This window comes from Rana temporaria, chromosome 10 (genome assembly GCF_905171775.1).
Source record: "Rana temporaria chromosome 10, aRanTem1.1, whole genome shotgun sequence".
In the NCBI taxonomy this organism is placed as follows: Eukaryota; Metazoa; Chordata; class Amphibia; order Anura; family Ranidae; genus Rana; species Rana temporaria.
The window spans coordinates 12,506,331-12,526,172 of NC_053498.1; the positions used below are offsets into that span (position 1 = coordinate 12,506,331).

The window sequence follows — 19,842 nt, forward strand, 5'->3', positions numbered from 1 at the left end:
TCAGCATTCCCTTTCCTTTCTTCCCCTTTGCCTATCCTCCTCCTGACCAATTGGGTGACGGGTCTCAGGAACGGCTTTCTGTTTGGCCGGGAGTAGAATCATGAAGACACTGGGGTAGATTCAGGTAGGGCTGCGCACTCTTACGGAGGCGCAGCGTTCCGTTTTTACGCTACGCCTCCGTAAATTACTTGCGCTACGCTTCATTCACGAAGCAGTAGCTTCGTAATTTGCGGGGGCGTTCCGTAAAAGTGGCCGGCGTAAGCGCGCGTAATTTAAATGATCCCGTAGGGGGCGTGGATCATTTAAATTAGGTGCGTTCCCGCGCCGAACGTAGTGCACATGCTCCGTCGGGAAACTTTCCCGACGTGCATTGCGGTAAATGACGTTGCAAGGACGTCATTTGCTTCAACGTGAACGTAAATGGCGTCCAGCGCCATTCACGATTCATTTACGCAAACGATGTAATTTTCAAAAATCGCGACGCGGGAATAACGGGTATACTTAGCATTGGCTGCGCCTGCTAATAGCAGGAGCAGCCTTACGCAGAAACCGTCGAACGCAAACGACGTAAAATTCGAACGCCGGGCGCGCGTACGGTTGTGAATCGGCGTGAGTATGCAATTTGCATACTCTACGCTGACCACTACAGGAACGCCACCTAGCGGCCAGCGTAAGAATGCAGCCTACGATACGACGGCATAAGAGCCTTATGCCAGTCATATCTTAGGCTGCAGTCGGCATATCGAGCTTTCTGAATACAGAAAGTCGATACGCCGGCGCTACTTAGCAATTACGCTGCGTATCTATGGATACGCAGGCGTAATTGCTACCTGAATCTCCCCCAATAGCTTATATTAATTTGCTATTGTCACACAACTGGGCGGACTCAGGGCACAGTGCTCTGCGCCCCGAGTCCATCATTTTTTCAAGCCAAAAAGGGACACCTATCAGCAAAAGTATGCAGGCATAGGACACACCCCTTGCCACACCTCTTTAAAGGAGAATTGTACAATGCGTGTAGATTAGAGGCCAGGGGGTATGGATTAGGGGGGTGGTACCCCTAATGGACGGGCGCCACTGGTCTAACATATAATTCATATTAGGACACACCCTGTTGACTGCTTTCAAAAGGACAGTGCAGATTCAACAATGGAAATGCAGGTTGCCAGTAAAATGTCTATCTAACATCAGTCAGTCAGTCGTGTCTATGTGTGACTTCAGTTGGGTTTTAAAAAGAGAGGCCCGGAGTAATGGCGCAGGTATCAGCGGAGGGCCAGCATGACAGGGGTTAACGGGGGAGAAGTAAGGGAGCTTGGGGCTGGCAGCTTCGTGGGGATGGGGTGGAGCTGAAGAGGTTTGGGCAGGAAGAGGAGGGGCCAGTCGTCACGAGGAGCCGTGAGGGTAAGGAGCTTCCCACCCACCTGCCCTACGTTTGGGGGAGCTTTGTGTGCTGGTATGGTGGGGTTGCACGACCACAGGGTTAGTGGACATTTGGCAGGGTGCAAGGTCCTTGTTAGGTCATATGAGCACCTAAAAGGCATGGCTTAGGGAGCCGTCTGAGGTACGGCTCCTAGTTGGTATATGGTTACCTGCTAGGGTGCCCACGTTGCCCGGGACTGTCCCGCAATTGATATGTCTGTTCTGGTCCCGAGCACCTTCATTCCCGGACAATACAGTGTCCCGTAATGAAATAGGAGACACCCCCTACTAACTAGTAACTACATTTCCGGAACTGGTTGCTAGGGCCGGCGCTGCCTGGCATCTTGTAACCAGTGACAATTTACTCTCAGAAAGTGAGAGCGGGAGCGAGGCCTGCGCCGAGTGCAGCACTGCTGTCCCCACCCACCTCGGCACCTCCTCCTTCTCTGGCACCCAGCGGCAAGCAACAGGGACTGGTGTGATCTTCACTCTCCAGATAGTGACGCCACTCCTTTCCTTCTAGGCACGCGGCTCATGCAAAGGGAGTGACAGCAGCACTGCATCTGGTGGCAGGCTATGGGTGGCAAGCGGCACTGCATCAGGTGGCAGGCTATGGGTGACAAGCGGCACTGCATCTGGTGGCAGGCTATGGGTGACAAGCGGCACTGCATCTGGTGGCAGGCTATGGGTGGCAAGGGGTACTGCATCTGGTGGCAGGCTATGGGTGACGAGCGGCACTGCATCTGGTGGCAGGCTATGGGTGGCAAGCGGCACTGCATCTAGTGGCAAGTGGCACATTCACCTGACAAAAAACCTGCCGCCAAATTCCCCATCAACCCCGAGACTACAGTGAGAGAGGGGGGTGTGTCCCTGAATGGCAGAGAGGGGGGGAGAGGGGGGTGTGTCCCTGAATGGCAGAGAGGGGGGGGGAGTGGGGGGTGTGTCCCTGAATGGCAGAGAGGGGGGGAGGGGGGTGTGTCCCTGAATGGCAGAGAGGGGGGTGTGTCCCTGAATGGCAGAGAGGGGAGGGGAGAGGGGGGTGTGTCCCTGAATGGCAGTTTGGAAATGTGGTCACCCTATAGTACCTGCTAGTTGTCTCTGAGTCTGAGGTTTTAGTGACTGGAGGCCTGAGAAGTGACTAGCAGGTACAGTTATGAGTTATGCGTATTGGACCTTGTGCCCCATTGTTGTGATAAAACTGGATATATATATTAAAACGGTTATTATGTTAATTATTGAGATTTATATATTTGGTTAATAAAATGGCTGCTATGGCCATTTCACTCCATCCAAGTGTTGTGCGGTCATTAGAGGGGGGGATGGGGTTATTGCCATAGCAGGATAAGCCGTAGTTAATACCATAGTCATGTAAACAATGCTTAACCATGTATTGGAAAATTCCATTCCTTTGGATCTACCCTAGAGTAAAGCCCTAAGCATTACATAAAGATAGCATTTTGCATAAGACTAATGAGTAAATGTAGCTATAAAAGTGCCCCTTCCATCTAAAATATCATCATTGTATAAAATGCCGCAGGTTAACATAAATTTTTCAGGGATTTTAACTCACCAAAAGAAACAAAAAAGGTGTTTCAGGTAGAAACAGTGGGCTAGATTCAGATACAATTGTGTATCTATGTGCCGGCGTAACGTATCTCAGATACGTTACGCCGTCGTAAATTTGGGCGCAAGTTCCGTATGCAGAAAGAACTTGCGCCCTTAGTTACGGCGGCGTAACGTATGTGTGGCGGCGTAAGCCCGCCTAATTCAAATGGGGATGTTGTGGGCGTGTTTTATTTAAATTTAAGATGACCCCGCGTATATTTTTTACGTTTTTTGTGAACGGCGCATGCGCCGTTCGTGAAAGAATCCCAGTGCGCATGCTCGAAATTACGCCGCAAAGCCTCATTGGTTTAGACGTGAACGTAACTTACACAAAGCCCTATTCGCGGACGACTTACGCAAACGACGTAAAATTTTCAAAACTCGGCGCAGGAACGATGTCCATACTTAACATTAGCTGCGCCTCATATAGCAGGGGTAACTTTACGCCGGAAAAAGCCTAACGTAAATGACGTAAAACAATGCGCCGGACGGACGTACGTTTCTGAATCGGCGTAAATACCTAATTAGCATATTCCTTGTGTAACTATACGGAAGCGCCACCTAGCAGCCAGCATAAATATGTAGCCTAAGATACGACGGTGTTAGACACTTACGCCGGTCGGATCTTAGGGAAATCTATTCGTAAATCAGGCACATAGATACGACGGCCTGTACTCAGAGATACGACGGCGTATCTGGAGATACGCCATTGTATCTCGTATCTGAATCCAGCCCAGTATGTCAGTGCATGGAATGGTATACTGTATGTACCACAAACTACCATCCAACAGAACTTTGACTTTTCCTTTCTAAATGCTTGTTTTAGCATTAGGCCCCATACACACGAGAGAATTTATCCGCGAATACGGTCCAGCGGAACAAAAGAGAGCGAGAGAGAAACTTTATTTTCCATCACTTATCCCTCTTTTTCTCTCTCTCTCATTTCTCTGTCTCTTACTTTATCTCTCTATCGCTCTCTCTCTCTCTCTCTCTCTCTCTCTCTCTCTCTCTCTCTCTACCTCTATCTCCTCTCTCTCTCTCTGCCTCTATCTCCTCTCTATCATTTTTTCTGTGCGTCTCTTTCTCTCCTTTTCTCTCTCACTCTCTCATCTTTCTCTCTTTTTCTCTCTTCTCATCTCTCTATTTTTCCTTTCTCTCTTTCTTTCTTTCTTTCTCTCTCTCTTTTTTATTCCCCCCTCTGTATTATTTCTCTATTATACTCTCTCTCTCCCCCTCTCTCTTTCACTGTCTCTTTCGCTCTTGTTTTATCTCCTCATTCTCCCTCTCTCTCTCTCTCTCTCTCTGTATCTCTCTTTCATCTCTCTCTCCCTCTTTCTTTCTTTCTTTCTTTCTTTCTTTCTTTCTTTCTCTCTCTTTCGCTCTCTCCTCTTTCATCACGTTCTCTCTTCTTCTTCTTCTCTCTCTCTCTCTTTCGTCTCTGTTTCTCTCTCTCTCTCTCTCCTCTCATCTCTCTCTCATCTCTGTTTCTCTCTCATCTCTTCTCTCTCTCTCTCTTGTATCTCTGTTTCTCTCTCTCTCTCTTCTCTCATCTCTCTTCTTCTTCTCTCTCTCATCTCTCTTCTTCTCTCTCTCATCTCTCTTCTCTTCTCTTCTCCTCTCTCTCATCTCTCTTCTTCTCTCTTATCTCTCTTCTTTTCTTTCATCTCTTTTCTTCTCTCTCTCTCTCTCTCATCTCTCTTCTTCTCTCTCATTTCTCTTCTTCTCTTTCTCATCTCTCTCATCTCTCATCTCTCTTCTTCTCTCTTCTCTCTCTCATCTCTCTTCTTCTCTCTTATCTCCTCTCTCTCATTTATTCTTCTCACTTGTCTCTCTTATTCTCTAATTTCTCTTCTCCTCTCTCTCATCTCTCTTCTTCTCTCTCATCTCTCTTCTTCTCTCTCATCTTCTCTCTTTCATCTCTCTTCTTCTCGCTCATCTCTCTTCTTCTCTCATCTCTCTTCCTCTTTCATCTCTCTTCCTCTTTCTCTCTCATCTCTCGTCCCCTCTCTCTCTCTTATCCTCTCACACTATCATCTCTCTCTCTCATCTCTCTTCTTCTCTCTCTCATCTCTCTTCCTCTCTCTCTCTCTCTCTCTCTCTCTCTCTCTCTCTCTCTCATATCTCTCTTCCTCTCTCTCTATCATCAATCTCTCTCATCTCTCTTCTTCTCTCATCTCTCTTCCTCTCTCTCTCTCTCATCTCTCTTCTTCTCTCTCTCCTCTCTCTTGGTCTCTCTCTCATTTATCTTCCTCTCTCTCATCTCTCTTCCTCTCTCTTTATCCCTCTCGTCCCTCTTCCTCTCTCTCATCTCTCTTCCTCTCTCTCTATCCCTCTCATCTCTCTTCCTCTCTCTCTATCCCTCTCGTCTCTCTTCCTCTCTCTCTCTCTCTCTCTCTCTCTCTCTCTCTCTCTCTCTCTCTATCCCTCTCATCTCTCTTCCTCTCTCTCTATTCTTCTCGTCCCTCTTCCTCTCTCTCTATCCCTCTCATCTCTCTTCCTCTCTCTCTATCCTTCTCGTCCCTCTTCCTCTCTCTCTATCCCTCTCATCTCTCTTCCTCTCTCTCTATCCCTCTCATCTCTCTTCCTCTCTCTCTCTCTCTCTCTCTCTCTATCCTTCTCGTCCCTCTTCCTCTCTCTCTATCCCTCTCATCTCTCTTCCTCTCTCTCTATCCTTCTCGTCCCTCTTCCTCTCTCTCTATCCCTCTCATCCTCTCTCTCTCTCTCTATCCCTCTCATCTCTCTTCCTCTCTCTCTATCCCTCTCATCTCTCTTCCTCTCTCTCTATCCCTCTCATCTCTCTTCCTCTCTTTCTATCCCTCTCATCTCTCTTCCTCTCTCTCTATCCCTCTCATCTCTCTTCCTCTCTCTCTCTGTCCCTCTCATCTCTCTTCCTCTCTTTCTATCCCTCTCATCTCTCTTCCTCTCTCTCAATCCTTCTCGTCCCTCTTCCTCTCTCTCTATCCCTCTCATCTCTCTTCCTCTCTCTCTATCCCTCTCATCTCTCTTCCTCTCTTTCTATCCCTCTCATCTCTCTTCCTCTCTCTCTGTCCCTCTCGTCCCTCTTCCTCTCTCTCATCTCTCTTCCTCTCTCTCTATCTCTATCTCTCTTCTTCTCCCTCTCTCTTCTCTCTATCTTTTTCTCTCTCTTTTTTCCTCTCTCTTTCCTTGATGTAATAAAAGTTTAATAAAGGAAATTAAGCACAAAATGTAAACTGTTGCCAGCAGCTATCAGCCAGGTGTTGCCTTGTATTTTTTGAATCAATTAAATGTGAACTCTGATTGGTGTTTGTTCTCATTTTGAGTATATTCTTAACACCCCCCACCCCGTATATCGCTCTCCTTCAGTCTCTCATTTTTTTTCCTTCTCTCTCTTATTACTCAATAACTTTCAGCAGCACAAACCCTCATCTGTTTATTTCGTTGTGTTGTGTTGTGTACATTGGTACATCTGAAGTTCTAATTTGTCTTTGTGGTTACTTTGTGTCAGTCCCCGAGCCCCGGGCCGGCCCTCCTCTGTGGTTACTCATTGTAAAAGGTTAAAGTAATGCAACATAATCCAGTAGCTTGCCCAGACGTGCATGTTCTTGGCTCAGACGGAGGGGAGTGAGTTTCCTTACACTGAGAATAGAGCTCCTCGCTTATTATCTCCTACGCAGAGAGAAAGCCCTCAACTACTACTCAAGGCTTCCTCGCTCCTCGCTCCTCAATGGTCATAGACCAGACAAGTGTCATCTCCAATTTCGGGACACCAAATTACGGCTTGAGCTTAACTTTTTTAACTTGATTTTTTTACTCTGTGAATCATATTTACATTTTAAAAACTGTCTGACTTGGGAGGGAGAGCCGACTCGACACACCTGTTTTTAGAATGAGCTACCTGCACGGTCTGACATTCATTTAGTCACCCAAGACCAACAGCCTGGAGGCACCACTGGGGGTGTTGGGTCATCTAGAGTCACCGGGACCATCTACAACCTCAAGGACCAGCCTCATCCACAAGGCACAGGACTGGAAAGCTCACACAAGGTCAGGGAGACGGGGAAACTGGCTGACATATGGAAATTTTAGTCTGAGGATCTCTGGAAGTCAAATCAGGACCCTTCATCTGCTGACAAGCACATATCTCCGAGTCCTAACCCAAGGCTCAGCAATGTTCCTCATCGTTATCTGCTCCGCTCTTCTTTCAGCAGGTAATGATTGGCAATCCTTGTGTTTGCTTTATTCTTCGAACTAACAAGACTTGGTGGGATTAACATTCAGTTTTAATTTCATCGACTAAAACTTTTATGAATACTCTTTTAGTTGACTAAAATACGACTAAAACAATTGAGATGACTAAAATACGACTAAAATAAAAATGCCATTTTAGTCAAAAGACTACAATGGGACTAAAACTAAAATAACACTTTAGTCAAAAGACTAATGCCGCGTATACAGGACCGTTTTTCATGATGAGAAAAATGCCCCTCTCATTTCTCTTCCCCCCCCTCTCTCTTTTTTTTCTCTCTCTCTCTTCTTCTCTATCTCATCTTTCTTCCTCTTTCTCTCTCATCTCTATTCCCCCCCCCTCTCTCTCTCTCTCTCTTATCTCTATTCCCCCCTCTCTCTCTCTCATCTCTATTCCCCTCTCTCTCTCTCTCTCTCTCTCTCTCTCTCTCTCATCTCTATTCCCCCCTCTCTCTCATCTCTATTCCCCTCTCTCTCTCTCTCTCTCTCTCTCTCATCTGTATTCCCCTCTCTCTCTCATCTCTCCATCTCTCTCTCCCTCTCTCTCTCTCTCTCTCTCCCTCTCTCTCTCTCTCTCTCTCTCTCTCTCTCTCCCCCTCTCTCCCCCTCTCCCCCTCTCTTCCCCCCCTCTCTCTCTCCCCCTCTCTCTCTCTCTCTCTCTCTCTCTCTCTCTCTGTCTGTCTCTTTTTTTTTTCTCTCTCTCTGTTATATCTCTTCTTCTTTCTCTCATCTTTCTTCCTCTTTCTCTCTCATCTCCATTCCCCTCTCATTCCCCCCTCTCTCTCTCTCATCTCTCTTCCTCTCTCTCATTTTAGTTGACTAAATGAATACTATTTTAGTCGACTAAAACAATTGAGATGACTAAAATACGCATAAAATTAAAATGCCATTTTAGTCAAAAGACTACAATGGGACTAAAACTAAAATGCCATTTAAGTCCTAAGACTAATGCCGCGTACACACGGACGGATTTCCGTTGTTTTTCCGTTGTTTTTTCCGTTGTTTTTTCCGACGGAATTCCGCTCAAGCTTGGCTTGCATACACACAGTCACACCGAATTCCGACCGTCAAGAACGCAGTGATGTACAACACTACGCCGAGCCGAGAAAAATTAAGTTCAATGCTTTAGAGCATGCGTCAAATTTTTTTCGAGCACGCGTGTTTTTTTTTCCCGTCGGAATTCCATACAGACGAATGGATTTTCCAATAGGATTTTTTTCCGTTGGAAAAATAGAGAACATGTTATTTTTCTAAGTCTGTCGCAATTTCCATCGGAAAATCCGACTGTGTGTACGCGGCATAAGACTAAAACTAAATTTAAATTTGTTGCCAAAATTAACACTGGTAACATTGCATAATGACTCTTTTAGAAAACTTACAGAAGTTACATACTGTATATACTCGAGTATAAGCCGACCCGAAAATATAAGCCGAAGCACCTAAGTTTAACACAAAAAACTGGGAAAACTTATTGAGTCGAGTATAAGCCTAGGGTGTCCATCTGCATGCCTCACTGTGCCCATGACTAGACTGACGTTTAACATGGGAGTCTATGGAAGGGGTGCCCGGATTTGAAAAATCGGTGCTCCCCAGCCGTAGGTCCCCCAGACAACAAACTTTGCACACTTGTAGAGGAGAAATGGGGCTACATGTGTGCCAAGTTCCGGGTCCAGGGGACCTACGACTGGCTGTTACCGGGTCCCCAAATTCACCGGAGAAATTACCATTTAACATGGGAGTCCATGGAAAGGGTGCCCGGATTTGAAAAAACGGTGCTCCCCGGCGGTAGGTCCCCCGGACAACAAACGTTAAACACTTGGAGAGGAAGAGTGTGGCTACATGTGTTCCAAGTGTGGGGTCCAGGGGACCTACGGCTGGCACCGCCTCACCAAAGTCTGGGGGATCAGGCGCAAAAAGGTGACTCGAGTATAAGCCGAGGGGGGCATTTTCAGCACAAAAAAATGTGCTGAAAAACTCGGCTTATACTCGAGTATATACGGTAGTTACATAGTTAGGTTGAAACAGACACAAGTCCATCTAATTCAACCATAAAGTAAGTGAAATAAAAAATATTGTGCAATGGGGGTTATTTACTAAAGGCAAATCCACTTTGCACTACAAGTGCAAACTACAAATGCAAAGTGCACTTGAAAATGCAGTCGCTGTAGATCCGAGGGGGACATGCAAGAAAAATAAAAAACAGCATTTTAGCTTGCACATGATTGGATGATAAAATCAGCAGAGCTTCCCCTCCTTTCAGATCTTCCCCTCAGATTTACAGCGACTTCACTTCCAAGTGTACTTTCAGTGCAATTTCAAAAAGCACTTTGCACTTGTAGTGCAAAGTGGATTTGCCTTTAGTAAATAACCCCCAATATCTTAGAAGATACAGCAAATTAAATATCGGCGCAGTTTTCCTGCACTAACCAACAGAGACCAAACCAAAAATTACCATTTGTAATATAACTAGAGCCTAAAGCATTACCTTTTATGGGTGTAGGTATAAGAATATTCACATAGCTGTTCATCCATCACAACTGCATGTTAATTTGTTTGGTGAGAATGGGGAAAAAAATCGAATGTTCTCAGGCTATTTCCTTTGCAGATTAAATGCTATTCAATACAAAATAAAATAAAAACTTGTTTTTAACTTTTAAACAACACTGAAAATCTGAAAAAGAGGCTCGGTCCTTAAGGGGTTAATAGCCATTTTCAGGAGTGTGTCCGCGGGGAATATTGCGTTTGGATCATTTGCTTCTATAGGTAATAAAAAAAAAATTAAATGCACATATAATTTTATAGCAGTATTTTGTTGGCATGAACAGTCTGATGACCAGGTTTCTTTAACTTTGTTTTAAAAAAAACGTTAAAAGCCTTTTTCTCCATCTCTATAAAATGCTATTAATTGCTCTTTATAAGTATCATTTCCTTTTTTACCACTTCCTACAAGCACTTGTTGAACATTGGTTGAAGTGGTTTTTGAATTGTATCTGTGAGATATTTCCATCCTTGGTATTTGCCAGCCGGTCGGCCGTCAGAGGAACCTTTTTGGGCAGAAATCTGGAAGGAAGCCAGGAGGAAGTCTGTAATTACAGAGTTACATACATAGAAGCACTATGTGTCCTTTATATAAACGGCTTTGGCACTTCCATCCAAGAGATAAACAATATCACATAAATACATGTGGAGCTATGTAAACCTTCTATACAATCATTACAGGATTGCTTATATGAAAGTCAAATGTTACAACTGTATTTATGATATCAATCCCATTAACCTCCCTGGCGGTATGATTCTTTCAGAAAAAACATGCTGAAAGCGGTACCATTATTTGCAAGGAAATTTGGCGTTTTATACTGTAGGCCTGTAATTCTTAGGAATAACTCACTTAAATCTGACCAAACAAGGGTCTAATAGGCATCCCGGGTATGACATTTTTTTAAAAACAAAATTATAAATTATAATATAATAAATAATTATAAATAATTATAACAAATAATAATATAATTATAATAAAAATTATTCAATAATGTAATCAAATTAAAATCACTGAAATTTGCTCAGTTGCAGAATTGTTGCTGTCATTATTTTTTTTTTTTTATGACGAATTTCCCCACAAATCGCTATCGCACAATTCTGCAAGTGATTATAATTTATTATCGCTGTTTTTTAGCTGATCTAAAACTATTTTTGACATAAAGGGACACTTTTGGTTGCTATGGACAATCTACAGTTTGCAGTCAGAAAGAATAGTTTTTATTATATAAAAGAACATGTAGGACACTGGGCAGACCACTAGGGACAAGGGAGGTGTGTATTTTTTACATACAGTACTGTAATCTATAAGATTACAGTATACTGTATGTAATGTGTTTGTTTACGTTTTTGAATTTGGCGCCGTTCTCCGTCCCCGTGCGTCGTAACGTCGCAGGGAACGGAGATCGGCGGCACACAGAGGCACTGTGTGAATCGAGCGAGGTCCCGCTCACTCACACAGCGCGGTGGCATCGCTGGATCCAGGGACAAGGTAAGTAAAAAGTGCCTGTGGATCTAGCGAGGCAAGCCCGAGTCTGACTCAGGGTTACCGATCGTAGCAGGAAAATCTAACCCCGAGTCAGACTCGGGAATACCGCCAGGCAGGTTAATGCGACAGGCGGCGATACATTGTGACAGATGATGTAACCCTTCCTTATTCTATCCAAAAAAATAATAATGTTTTGGTCCTAAAAACCCTTTAAGTTGGGATGAGGTCGACTTTTCCATAATATCTCCGTACAATTTTTTTTGCTAGAAAATTACTTAGAACCCCCAAACATCATATATATATATATATATATATATATATATATATATATATATATATATATATATATATATATATATATATATATATTTATTTTTTAAAGCAGAGGCCCTAGAGAATAAATTGGTGAAGTTTGCAATTTCACAGGGTATTTTTGAGAAAAAAATACACTTTTTTCAGTTTTAATTTTTTTTATTTTTTTGCTAGAAAATTACTTAGAACCCCCAAACATCAAACATCAAATATATATATATGATGTGTGTATCTAGATATAGATAGATATATATATATATATCTATATCTATCTATATCTATCTAGCTATCTATATATATATATATATATATATACATATATATATATATATATATATATATATATATATTAGTGCTGTCAGTTAAACGCGTTATTAACGGCGTTAACGCAAACCCATGTTAACGCCGTAAAAATTTTTATCGCGCGATTAACGAGGCGGCGTTCGGGGGTTATACCGGGATGACGCCTGCAGCCGCAGGCATCATCCCGGTACCGTTGTTTAGAGTGGGCGATCGGCTATCCAAACATAACAACCGATGCGGCTAAAAGCCGCTCGGTTGTTATGCCGGAGGAGCGGGAGGGGACACCCCCCCCTCCCGCCGCCTTTCGCCGCTCTGACCGGGCCTCCCGTCCCACCGGGAGACCCGATCCTCCATCCGGCGCCTTCTGTGTTCAGGCGGAGACTGACACTAAGCCGTAAACGGCTTTGATTCAGTCTCCGCATTGAAATCACGGAAGCGGCGTCATGACGTCACTTCCGGGTTTCTCGGCTGCCAATGGCGCCGGATTTAAAAAAGTACACAGTATTCAGAATCGCCGTTTTCGGCGATCTGAATACTTTGAAGTGCAAAGGAGGGCTCGGAGGTCTTTTAGACCCCCGATCCCTCCATAAAGAGTACCTGTCACCACCTATTACTGTCACAAGGGATATTTACATTCCTTGTGACAGCAATAAAAGTGATCAAAATGTAAAAAAAAAAAAAACACAATTTAATATTATAAAAAAATAAAAATAAAAAAGAAAACAAAAAAAAAATGTTTTAAAGGGTGAACCTCCTTAATCGCGCGATTAATCGTGAGTTAACTATGACATTAATGCGATTAATCGCGATTAGAAATTTTAATCGCTTGACAGCACTAATATATATATATATATATATATATATATATATATATATATATATATATATATATATATATATATATACACACACACATCATATATATATATATTTGATGTTTGGGGGTTCTAAGCAATTTTCTAGCAAAAAAAAATAAAAATTAAAACTGAAAAAAGTGTATTTTTTTCTCAAAAATACCCTGTGAAATTGCAAACTTCACCAATTTATTCTCTAGGGCCTCTGCTTTAAAAAAAAATATATATATATATATATACATAGATAGATAGATAGATAGATAGATAGATAGATAGATAGATAGATAGATAGATAGATAGATAGATATCTATGGGCTAGATTCAGCATTGATTTACGCTGGCGTATCCATAGATACGCCGCGTAAATTCAAAGCTGCGCCGGCGTATCTTCTTTCTGTACTCATAAAGCAAGATACGCCGACATTAGCCTAAGATCCGAGTGGCGTAAGTCTCTTACGCCGTCGTATCTTAGGGTGGATTCTCACGCTGGCCGCTAGGTGGCGCTTCCGTCGTTTTCGGCGTAGACTATGCAAATTACCTAGTTACGCCGATTCACAAACGTACGTGCGCCCGGCGGTAGTTTTTTACGTCGTTTGCGTAAAGGTTTTTTCGGCGTAACGTTGCTCCTGCTTCTATGAGGCGCACGCAATGTTAAGTATGGACGTCGTTCCCGCTTCGATTTTTTAATTTTTTACGCCGTTTGCGTAAGTCGTTCGCGAATAGGGCTGGACGTAATTTACGTTCACGTCGAAAGCAATGGCGATTTGCGTTGGAATTTCGAGCATGCGCACTGGGATTCTTTCACGAACGGCGCATACGCGGGGTCAACCTTAATTTAAATAAAACACGCCCCCCTTATCATCATTTGAATGACACGCGCTTTTTTTTTATTTTTTTAAAGCAGAGGCCCTAGAGAATAAATTGGTGGAGTTTGCAATTTTGCTATGTCACATGGTATTTTTGAGGAAAAAAATACACTTTTTTTCAGTTTTAAAGGGGATGTAAAGGTACAATTATTTTTTTCCTAAATATCTTCCTTTTCCTTAGTGCAGTCCTCCTTCACTTACCTCATCCTTCCATTTTACTTTTAAATGTCCTTATTTCTTCTGAGAAATCCTCACTTCCTGTTCTTCTGTCTGTAACTCCACACAGTAATGCAAGGCTTTCTCCCTGGTGTGGAGCCTCTTGAGGGGGGAGGGGGCGAGCAGGAGTGTCAGGACGCCCAAAGTAGAGAGTGTCCTGACTTGCCTGCTCGCCCCCTCCCCCATCAAGAGGCGTTCTCCACACCAGGGAGAAAGCCTTGCATTACTGTGTGGAGTTACAGACAGAAGAACAGGAAGTGAGGATTTCTCAGAAGAAATAAGGACATTTAAAAGCAAAACGGAAGGATGAGGTAATTCACCACAACCTACAAAAAAAAAAAAAAAAAAAAAATGCATATTACTAAGATATCCATCTATAAACCTACAACATTTCAGATCCCTAGCATATCTAGATCATGGTGAGGGTTAGGACTTAATGGCCTCCCCTCGTAGATGTTAGTACTACGTGACCGAACTCCTGTAGCTGCGCAGAGCTTTCCACGATGACGAAGTTCTGGCATCCCAGAGACTTCCCTGCACATTGTAGACACATCTGAAATGAATTTTCCAGCTGCCACACTCAGAACTGTAACAACATCGGGAGGGGAAGCCCAACAAGCTCCAGAGGGGTGTGCCGCACGTGGCTATGACACCGCACAGACAAAACGCTTAGCACAGTTTCTCTACTTTCAATATTCAGGGTTTTAGGTCATGCTAAACCTGTTTACTATGTATGCAAATTATGCAATAATGAAAGCTTAAAGCGGTTGTAAACCCAACCACACAACTTGCACCTACGGGTAAGCCTAGATTAAAGGGGTTGTAAATGAATTTTTTTCCCTAAATAGCTTCCTTTACCTTAGTGCAGTCCTCCTCCACTTACCTCATCCTTCCATTTTGCTTTTAAATGTCCTTATTTCTTCTGAGAAATCCTCACTTCCTGTTCTTCTGTCTGTAACTCCACACAGTAATGCAAGGCTTTCTCCCTGGTGTGGAGAAAGCCTCTTGAGGGGGCAAGCAGGCAAGTCAGGACACTCTCTACTTTGCAGATAGAGAAAGGAGCTGTGTGTTAGTGGGCGTCCTGACACTCCTGCTTGCCCCCTCCCCCCTGAAGAGGCTTTCTCCACACCAGGGAGAAAGTCTTGCATTACGGTGTTGAGTAGGGATGTGCCGAACACCCCCCCCGTTCGGTTCACACCAGAACCTTCGAATGGACCGAACGTTCGCGCGAACATTTAGAACCCCATTGACGTCTATGGGACTCGAACGTTCGAATTCAAAAGTGCTCATTTTAAAGCCTAATATGCAAGTTATTGCCGTAAAACCTCTTTGAGGACCCGGGTCTTGCCCCAGGGAACATGTATCAATGGAAAAAAAGTTTTAAAAACTGTCTTTTTTTCTGGAGCAGTGATTTTAATGATGCTTAAATAAAAAAATAAAAAAATGAAAAATTCCTTTAAATATCGTACCTGCTGGGTGTCTATAGTATGCCTGTGAAGTGGCACGTGTTTAGAACTGTCCCTGCACAAAATGAGATTACTATAAGAAAAAAGTAATTTAAAACTGCTTGCGGCTTTAATGTAATGTCTGGTCCCTGCAATATGGATAAAAATCATTGAGAAAAAATAGCACAGGCACAGACAGTACACACATCACGTAGCTTTAGGTGCACACTGCAGAGGACACGGCAGTACACACCACGTAGCTTTAGGTGCAAACTACAGGGCACACGGGCAGTACACACCACGTAGCTTTAGGTGCACACTGCAGAGGACACAGGCAGTACACACACCACGTAGCCTTTGGTGCAAACTGCAGAGGACACAGGCAGTACACACCATGTAGCTTTTGGTGCAAATTGCAGAGGACACAGGCAATACACCACGTAAGAATACTGCAGCTAGCACAATCACCTGCCTGCCAGAAAATTAGGAAGAACTGATCTAGCTAAACTATACAGTGTATAAATATATGTACAACACCTGGGATGTATATATATCCTCTACACACTGTAACATTAACTGACTAGCCTGCCTGCTCTATCTACCTACAAAAAATGACTCTCTCTCTCTCTCTCTGTCTCTCTCTCTGTCCTCTCTTAACCACCGCAACACACTACACAAGGCCGACCTGTAGGCGGCCTTTTATAGTGCGGGGCGTGTACTAAACCCCCTGAGCCATAATTGGCCAAAGCCACCCTGGCTTTGGCCAATTATGGCTCTCCGTTTTTTGCAAGCTGTGATTGGCCAAGCATGCGGGTCATAGTGCATGCTTGGCCAATCATCAGCCAGCAATGTACTGCGATGCCGCAGTGAATTATGGGCTGTGAAACGTAACTCGAATTTGTCGCGAACGGCCCAAAACCTTTGTAATTCGACGAACGATCGAACATACGATGTTCGAGTCGAACATGAGTTCGACTCGAATACGAAGCTCATCCCTAGTGTTGAGTTACAGACAGAAGAACAGGAAGTGAGGATTTCTCAGAAGAAATAAGGACATTTAAAAGCAAAATGGAAGGATGAGGTAAGTGAAGGAGGACTGCACTAAGGGAAAGGAAGATATTTAGGGAAAAAAAATTCCTGTACAACCCCTTTAAGGCTTACCTGTAGGTGCAAGAAATGTCTCCCTAACCTACACGATTAAGGAGATTTTTGCTGAAAACACTGCACCACTGAAAAACACTGAAAAGCATGTGCGCCATAGACAACGGCGAAGGGCGCACTGAGCGTGCCATTTTTGTGAATGAGATCATGTGGGTTAATAGCATATTCCCGCACATGCGCAAGAGTGACGTCAATGCCCCTCCGGCCAGTCACAGCGCCGGAGTGGCGATACAAGGAAGACGCTCTGAGGGGACATAGCGGAGGGGAACGAGGGGTGCTTCAGAGGCTTGGATCTCAGGTAAGGTCCACATAATGAGCTAGTATGCTATGCATACTAGCTCATTACGCCTTTTTCTTGCAGGTTTTTTTTTTTAAGGACATTTTTTTTCCGGTTTACTTCCTCTTTAAATCTCAACTCCAGGTATGATCTTCATTTTGGTACATTGTAAGTATCTCCTACCTGATGGGAAGCTGGGGAAGCGGACAATCACTGTTGCAGTTGCTATTACTACAGTAAGGGTGCCAGATTTTAAAAATCAAATCTGGGGACACTCTACTGACCACCCCCCCCCACTTTTAAACCACACCCACAAAGTCTTGCACCTTTCCGTTGCCACACCCAAAAAAATCATGGTCCTTTTAAAGACATACTTAAACAGTTGGTTACAGAACTTTGGATCGAGAAGCAAACATTCAAGTTCTAAAGAAAAAAAAAAACGAACAAATAAAGAAGCAACAAGATATGCATGTGAGTATAATTTGTTTGTTCTGGAGCAATGCCAGTCCATGAGCCCTGGGTTTGAATTTAAGGGAATGCCAGCAAATTGAGTGAAATATCATTGCCTAGGGAAGAACTAAATTTTAACAGCTCGCTGTCCGTTTTAACTTTATTACATCGATGTTATACAGTTGAACCTCGGATTACGAGCATAATCCGTTCCAGGAGAATGCTCGTAATCCAATAAACTTGCATATCAAAGCCAGTTTCCCCATTGAAGTCAATGAAAACGAAAATAATTTGTTCTTCATTGACTTCAATAGGATGCAATACCGCATGCGGCCAGAGGTGGGGGGGGCGGCACCGGAGAGCCAAGGAAACGTCCGGAAAGGCCCAAAGGACACGTCAGCTGACCTCGGCAAATGTCGGAAAGGTTCGGAAACGCCGAGTGTATGACTCAGAAGCATGCCTGCAAGGTAGCCCCCTTGGGAGTTTAGGCCGATACGTATTCTTCTACATATTTTTGGTAAAAAAATCGCAATAAGCGTTTATTGATTGGTTTGCGCAAAAGTTATAGCGTCTACAAAATAGGGGATAGTTTTATGGCATTTTTATTTTTATTTTTAGTAATGGCGGCGCTCTGCGATTTTTATTGTGACTGCGACATTGCGACGGACACATGGGACACTTTTGACATTTTTGGGACCATTCACATTTATACAGCGATCAGTGCTATAAAAATGTATTGATTACTGTGTAAATGGGACTGGCAGGGAAGGGGTTAACACTAGGGGGCAATCAAGGTGTGTCCTAGGGAGTGATTCTAACTGTGGAGGGAGGTGACCGATCGGTGTCCCTATATACAAGGGACACACCATCGGTCTCCTCTTCCTGACAGGACGTGGATCTCTGTGTTTACACGCAGAGATTCACGTCCTTGGCTGTGTAACTGCCGATCGCGGGTGCCTGGCGGACTTTGCGGCCGCCAGACACGCGCATCGGCACCCGAGTGACATGGCGGGCGTGCGCAAGCCCCCTAGCGGCTGGGAGGCCCGAGGACGTCATATGACAGCCGCCCAGGATGGCAAAGCCACCTTGCGGCCGTCATTTTACAATACAGTGTGCAAAATGTGAGCTGCATATCCCTTCTTCGACTTTAGAGACAACATTATTGGTACCCATTGTTTTCAATCCACCAAAATTTGTATTTTTGTGACCAGCTAACAGTGCAAAAACGTTTCTCAGGTTTTACTCTTAGGGCCGGATTCAGGTAGGGGCGTGCATTGTTACGGCGGCGCAGCGTATCCTATTTACGCTACGCCGTCGTAAGTCAGAGAGGCAAGTACTGTATTCACAAAGCACTTGCCTCCTAACTTACGGCGGTGTAGCGTAAATGGAGCCGGCGTAAGCGCCCCTAATTCAAATTAGAATGAGGGGGCGTGTTTTATGTTAATGGAGGGTGACCCAACGTGATTGACGTTTTTTTACGAACGGCGCATGCGCCGTCCGTGTACATATCCCAGTGTGCATTGCTCCAAAGTACGCCGCAAGGACATATTGGTTTCAAAGTGAACGGAAATTACGTCCAGCCCTATTCACGGACGACTTACGCAAACGACGTAAAATTTTCAAATTTCGACGCGGGACGACGGCCATACTTAACATTGACTAGTCCAGCTATTTGATGGAATAACTTTACGCCTGAAAACGCCTTACGTAAACGGCATATCTTTACTGCGACGGGCGCACGTACTTTCGTGAATAGGCGTATCTAGTCATTTACATATTCTACGCCGAACTCAACGGAAGCGCCACCTAGCGGCCAGCCTAAATATTGCACCCTAAGATACGACGGCGCAGGCTGTCGTATCTTTGCTAGGTTTAAGTGTATCTCAGTTTGAGAATACACTTAAATTTACGACGGTGCAGATTCCGAGTTAAGTTACGTCGGCGTATCTACTGATACGCCGGCGTAACTCTCTCTGAATCTGGCCATTAATTTCCAAAAAATCAGCTATCTTTGTTTTTACTAAAACCTTACATCTGCTACAGTACCTTGGCTGCTTACAAGTACATATCTGGCAGGAACAGGACATTAATTCTGATGTCTAAGGTTGGATCCATCTATTGGAAGGGTTACAAAGAAAGGTTTAGCAATAACTGCCTGTAGCTCATCGTGCTAGAACATTCCAAATCACAGCTTCACATTTTGTATGAAAACAACTATACAGGGTGGGCCATTTATATGGATACAACCTTAATAAAATGGGAATGGTTGGTGATATTAACTTCCTGTTTGTGGCACATTAGTATATGTGAGGGGGGAAACGTTTCAAGATGGGTGGTGACCATAGCGCCATTTTGAATCCAACTTGAATCCAGATTCTCGTAGATTGGCGTAAAACTCGGCGGGCGTAACGTATCTGATTTACGTTACGCCGCCGCAAGTTTTACAGACAAGGGCTTTATTCACAAAGAACTTGCCTGTAAAGTTGCGGCGGCGTAGCGTAAATCACCCGGCGCAAGCCCGCCTAATTCAAATTAGCCGGGTAGGGGGCGTGGAGCATTTAAATTAAGCGCGTTCCCGCACCGAACGTACTGCGCATGCGTTGTTCCGGAAAATATCCCAGGGTGCATTGCTCCAAATGACGTCTCAAGGACGTCATTGGTTTCGACTTGAACGTAAATGGGC

At 44.1% G+C, this 19,842-nt stretch overlaps 1 protein-coding gene across 1 annotated transcript in view; it reads left to right on the top strand.

Annotated features, from left to right (window-relative positions):
• The first annotated feature begins 6,573 nt into the window (after positions 1–6,573).
• LOC120916333 (phospholipase A2 inhibitor and Ly6/PLAUR domain-containing protein-like) overlaps positions 6,574–19,842 on the top strand; it is a 49,445-nt gene continuing 36,176 nt past the window's right edge. Inside the window, exon 1 of the mRNA XM_040327240.1 lies at positions 6,574–7,214. Coding sequence (XP_040183174.1) covers positions 7,175–7,214 — 40 coding nt within the window. The 5' untranslated portion in view covers positions 6,574–7,174. The remainder of the gene's footprint in view (positions 7,215–19,842) is intronic.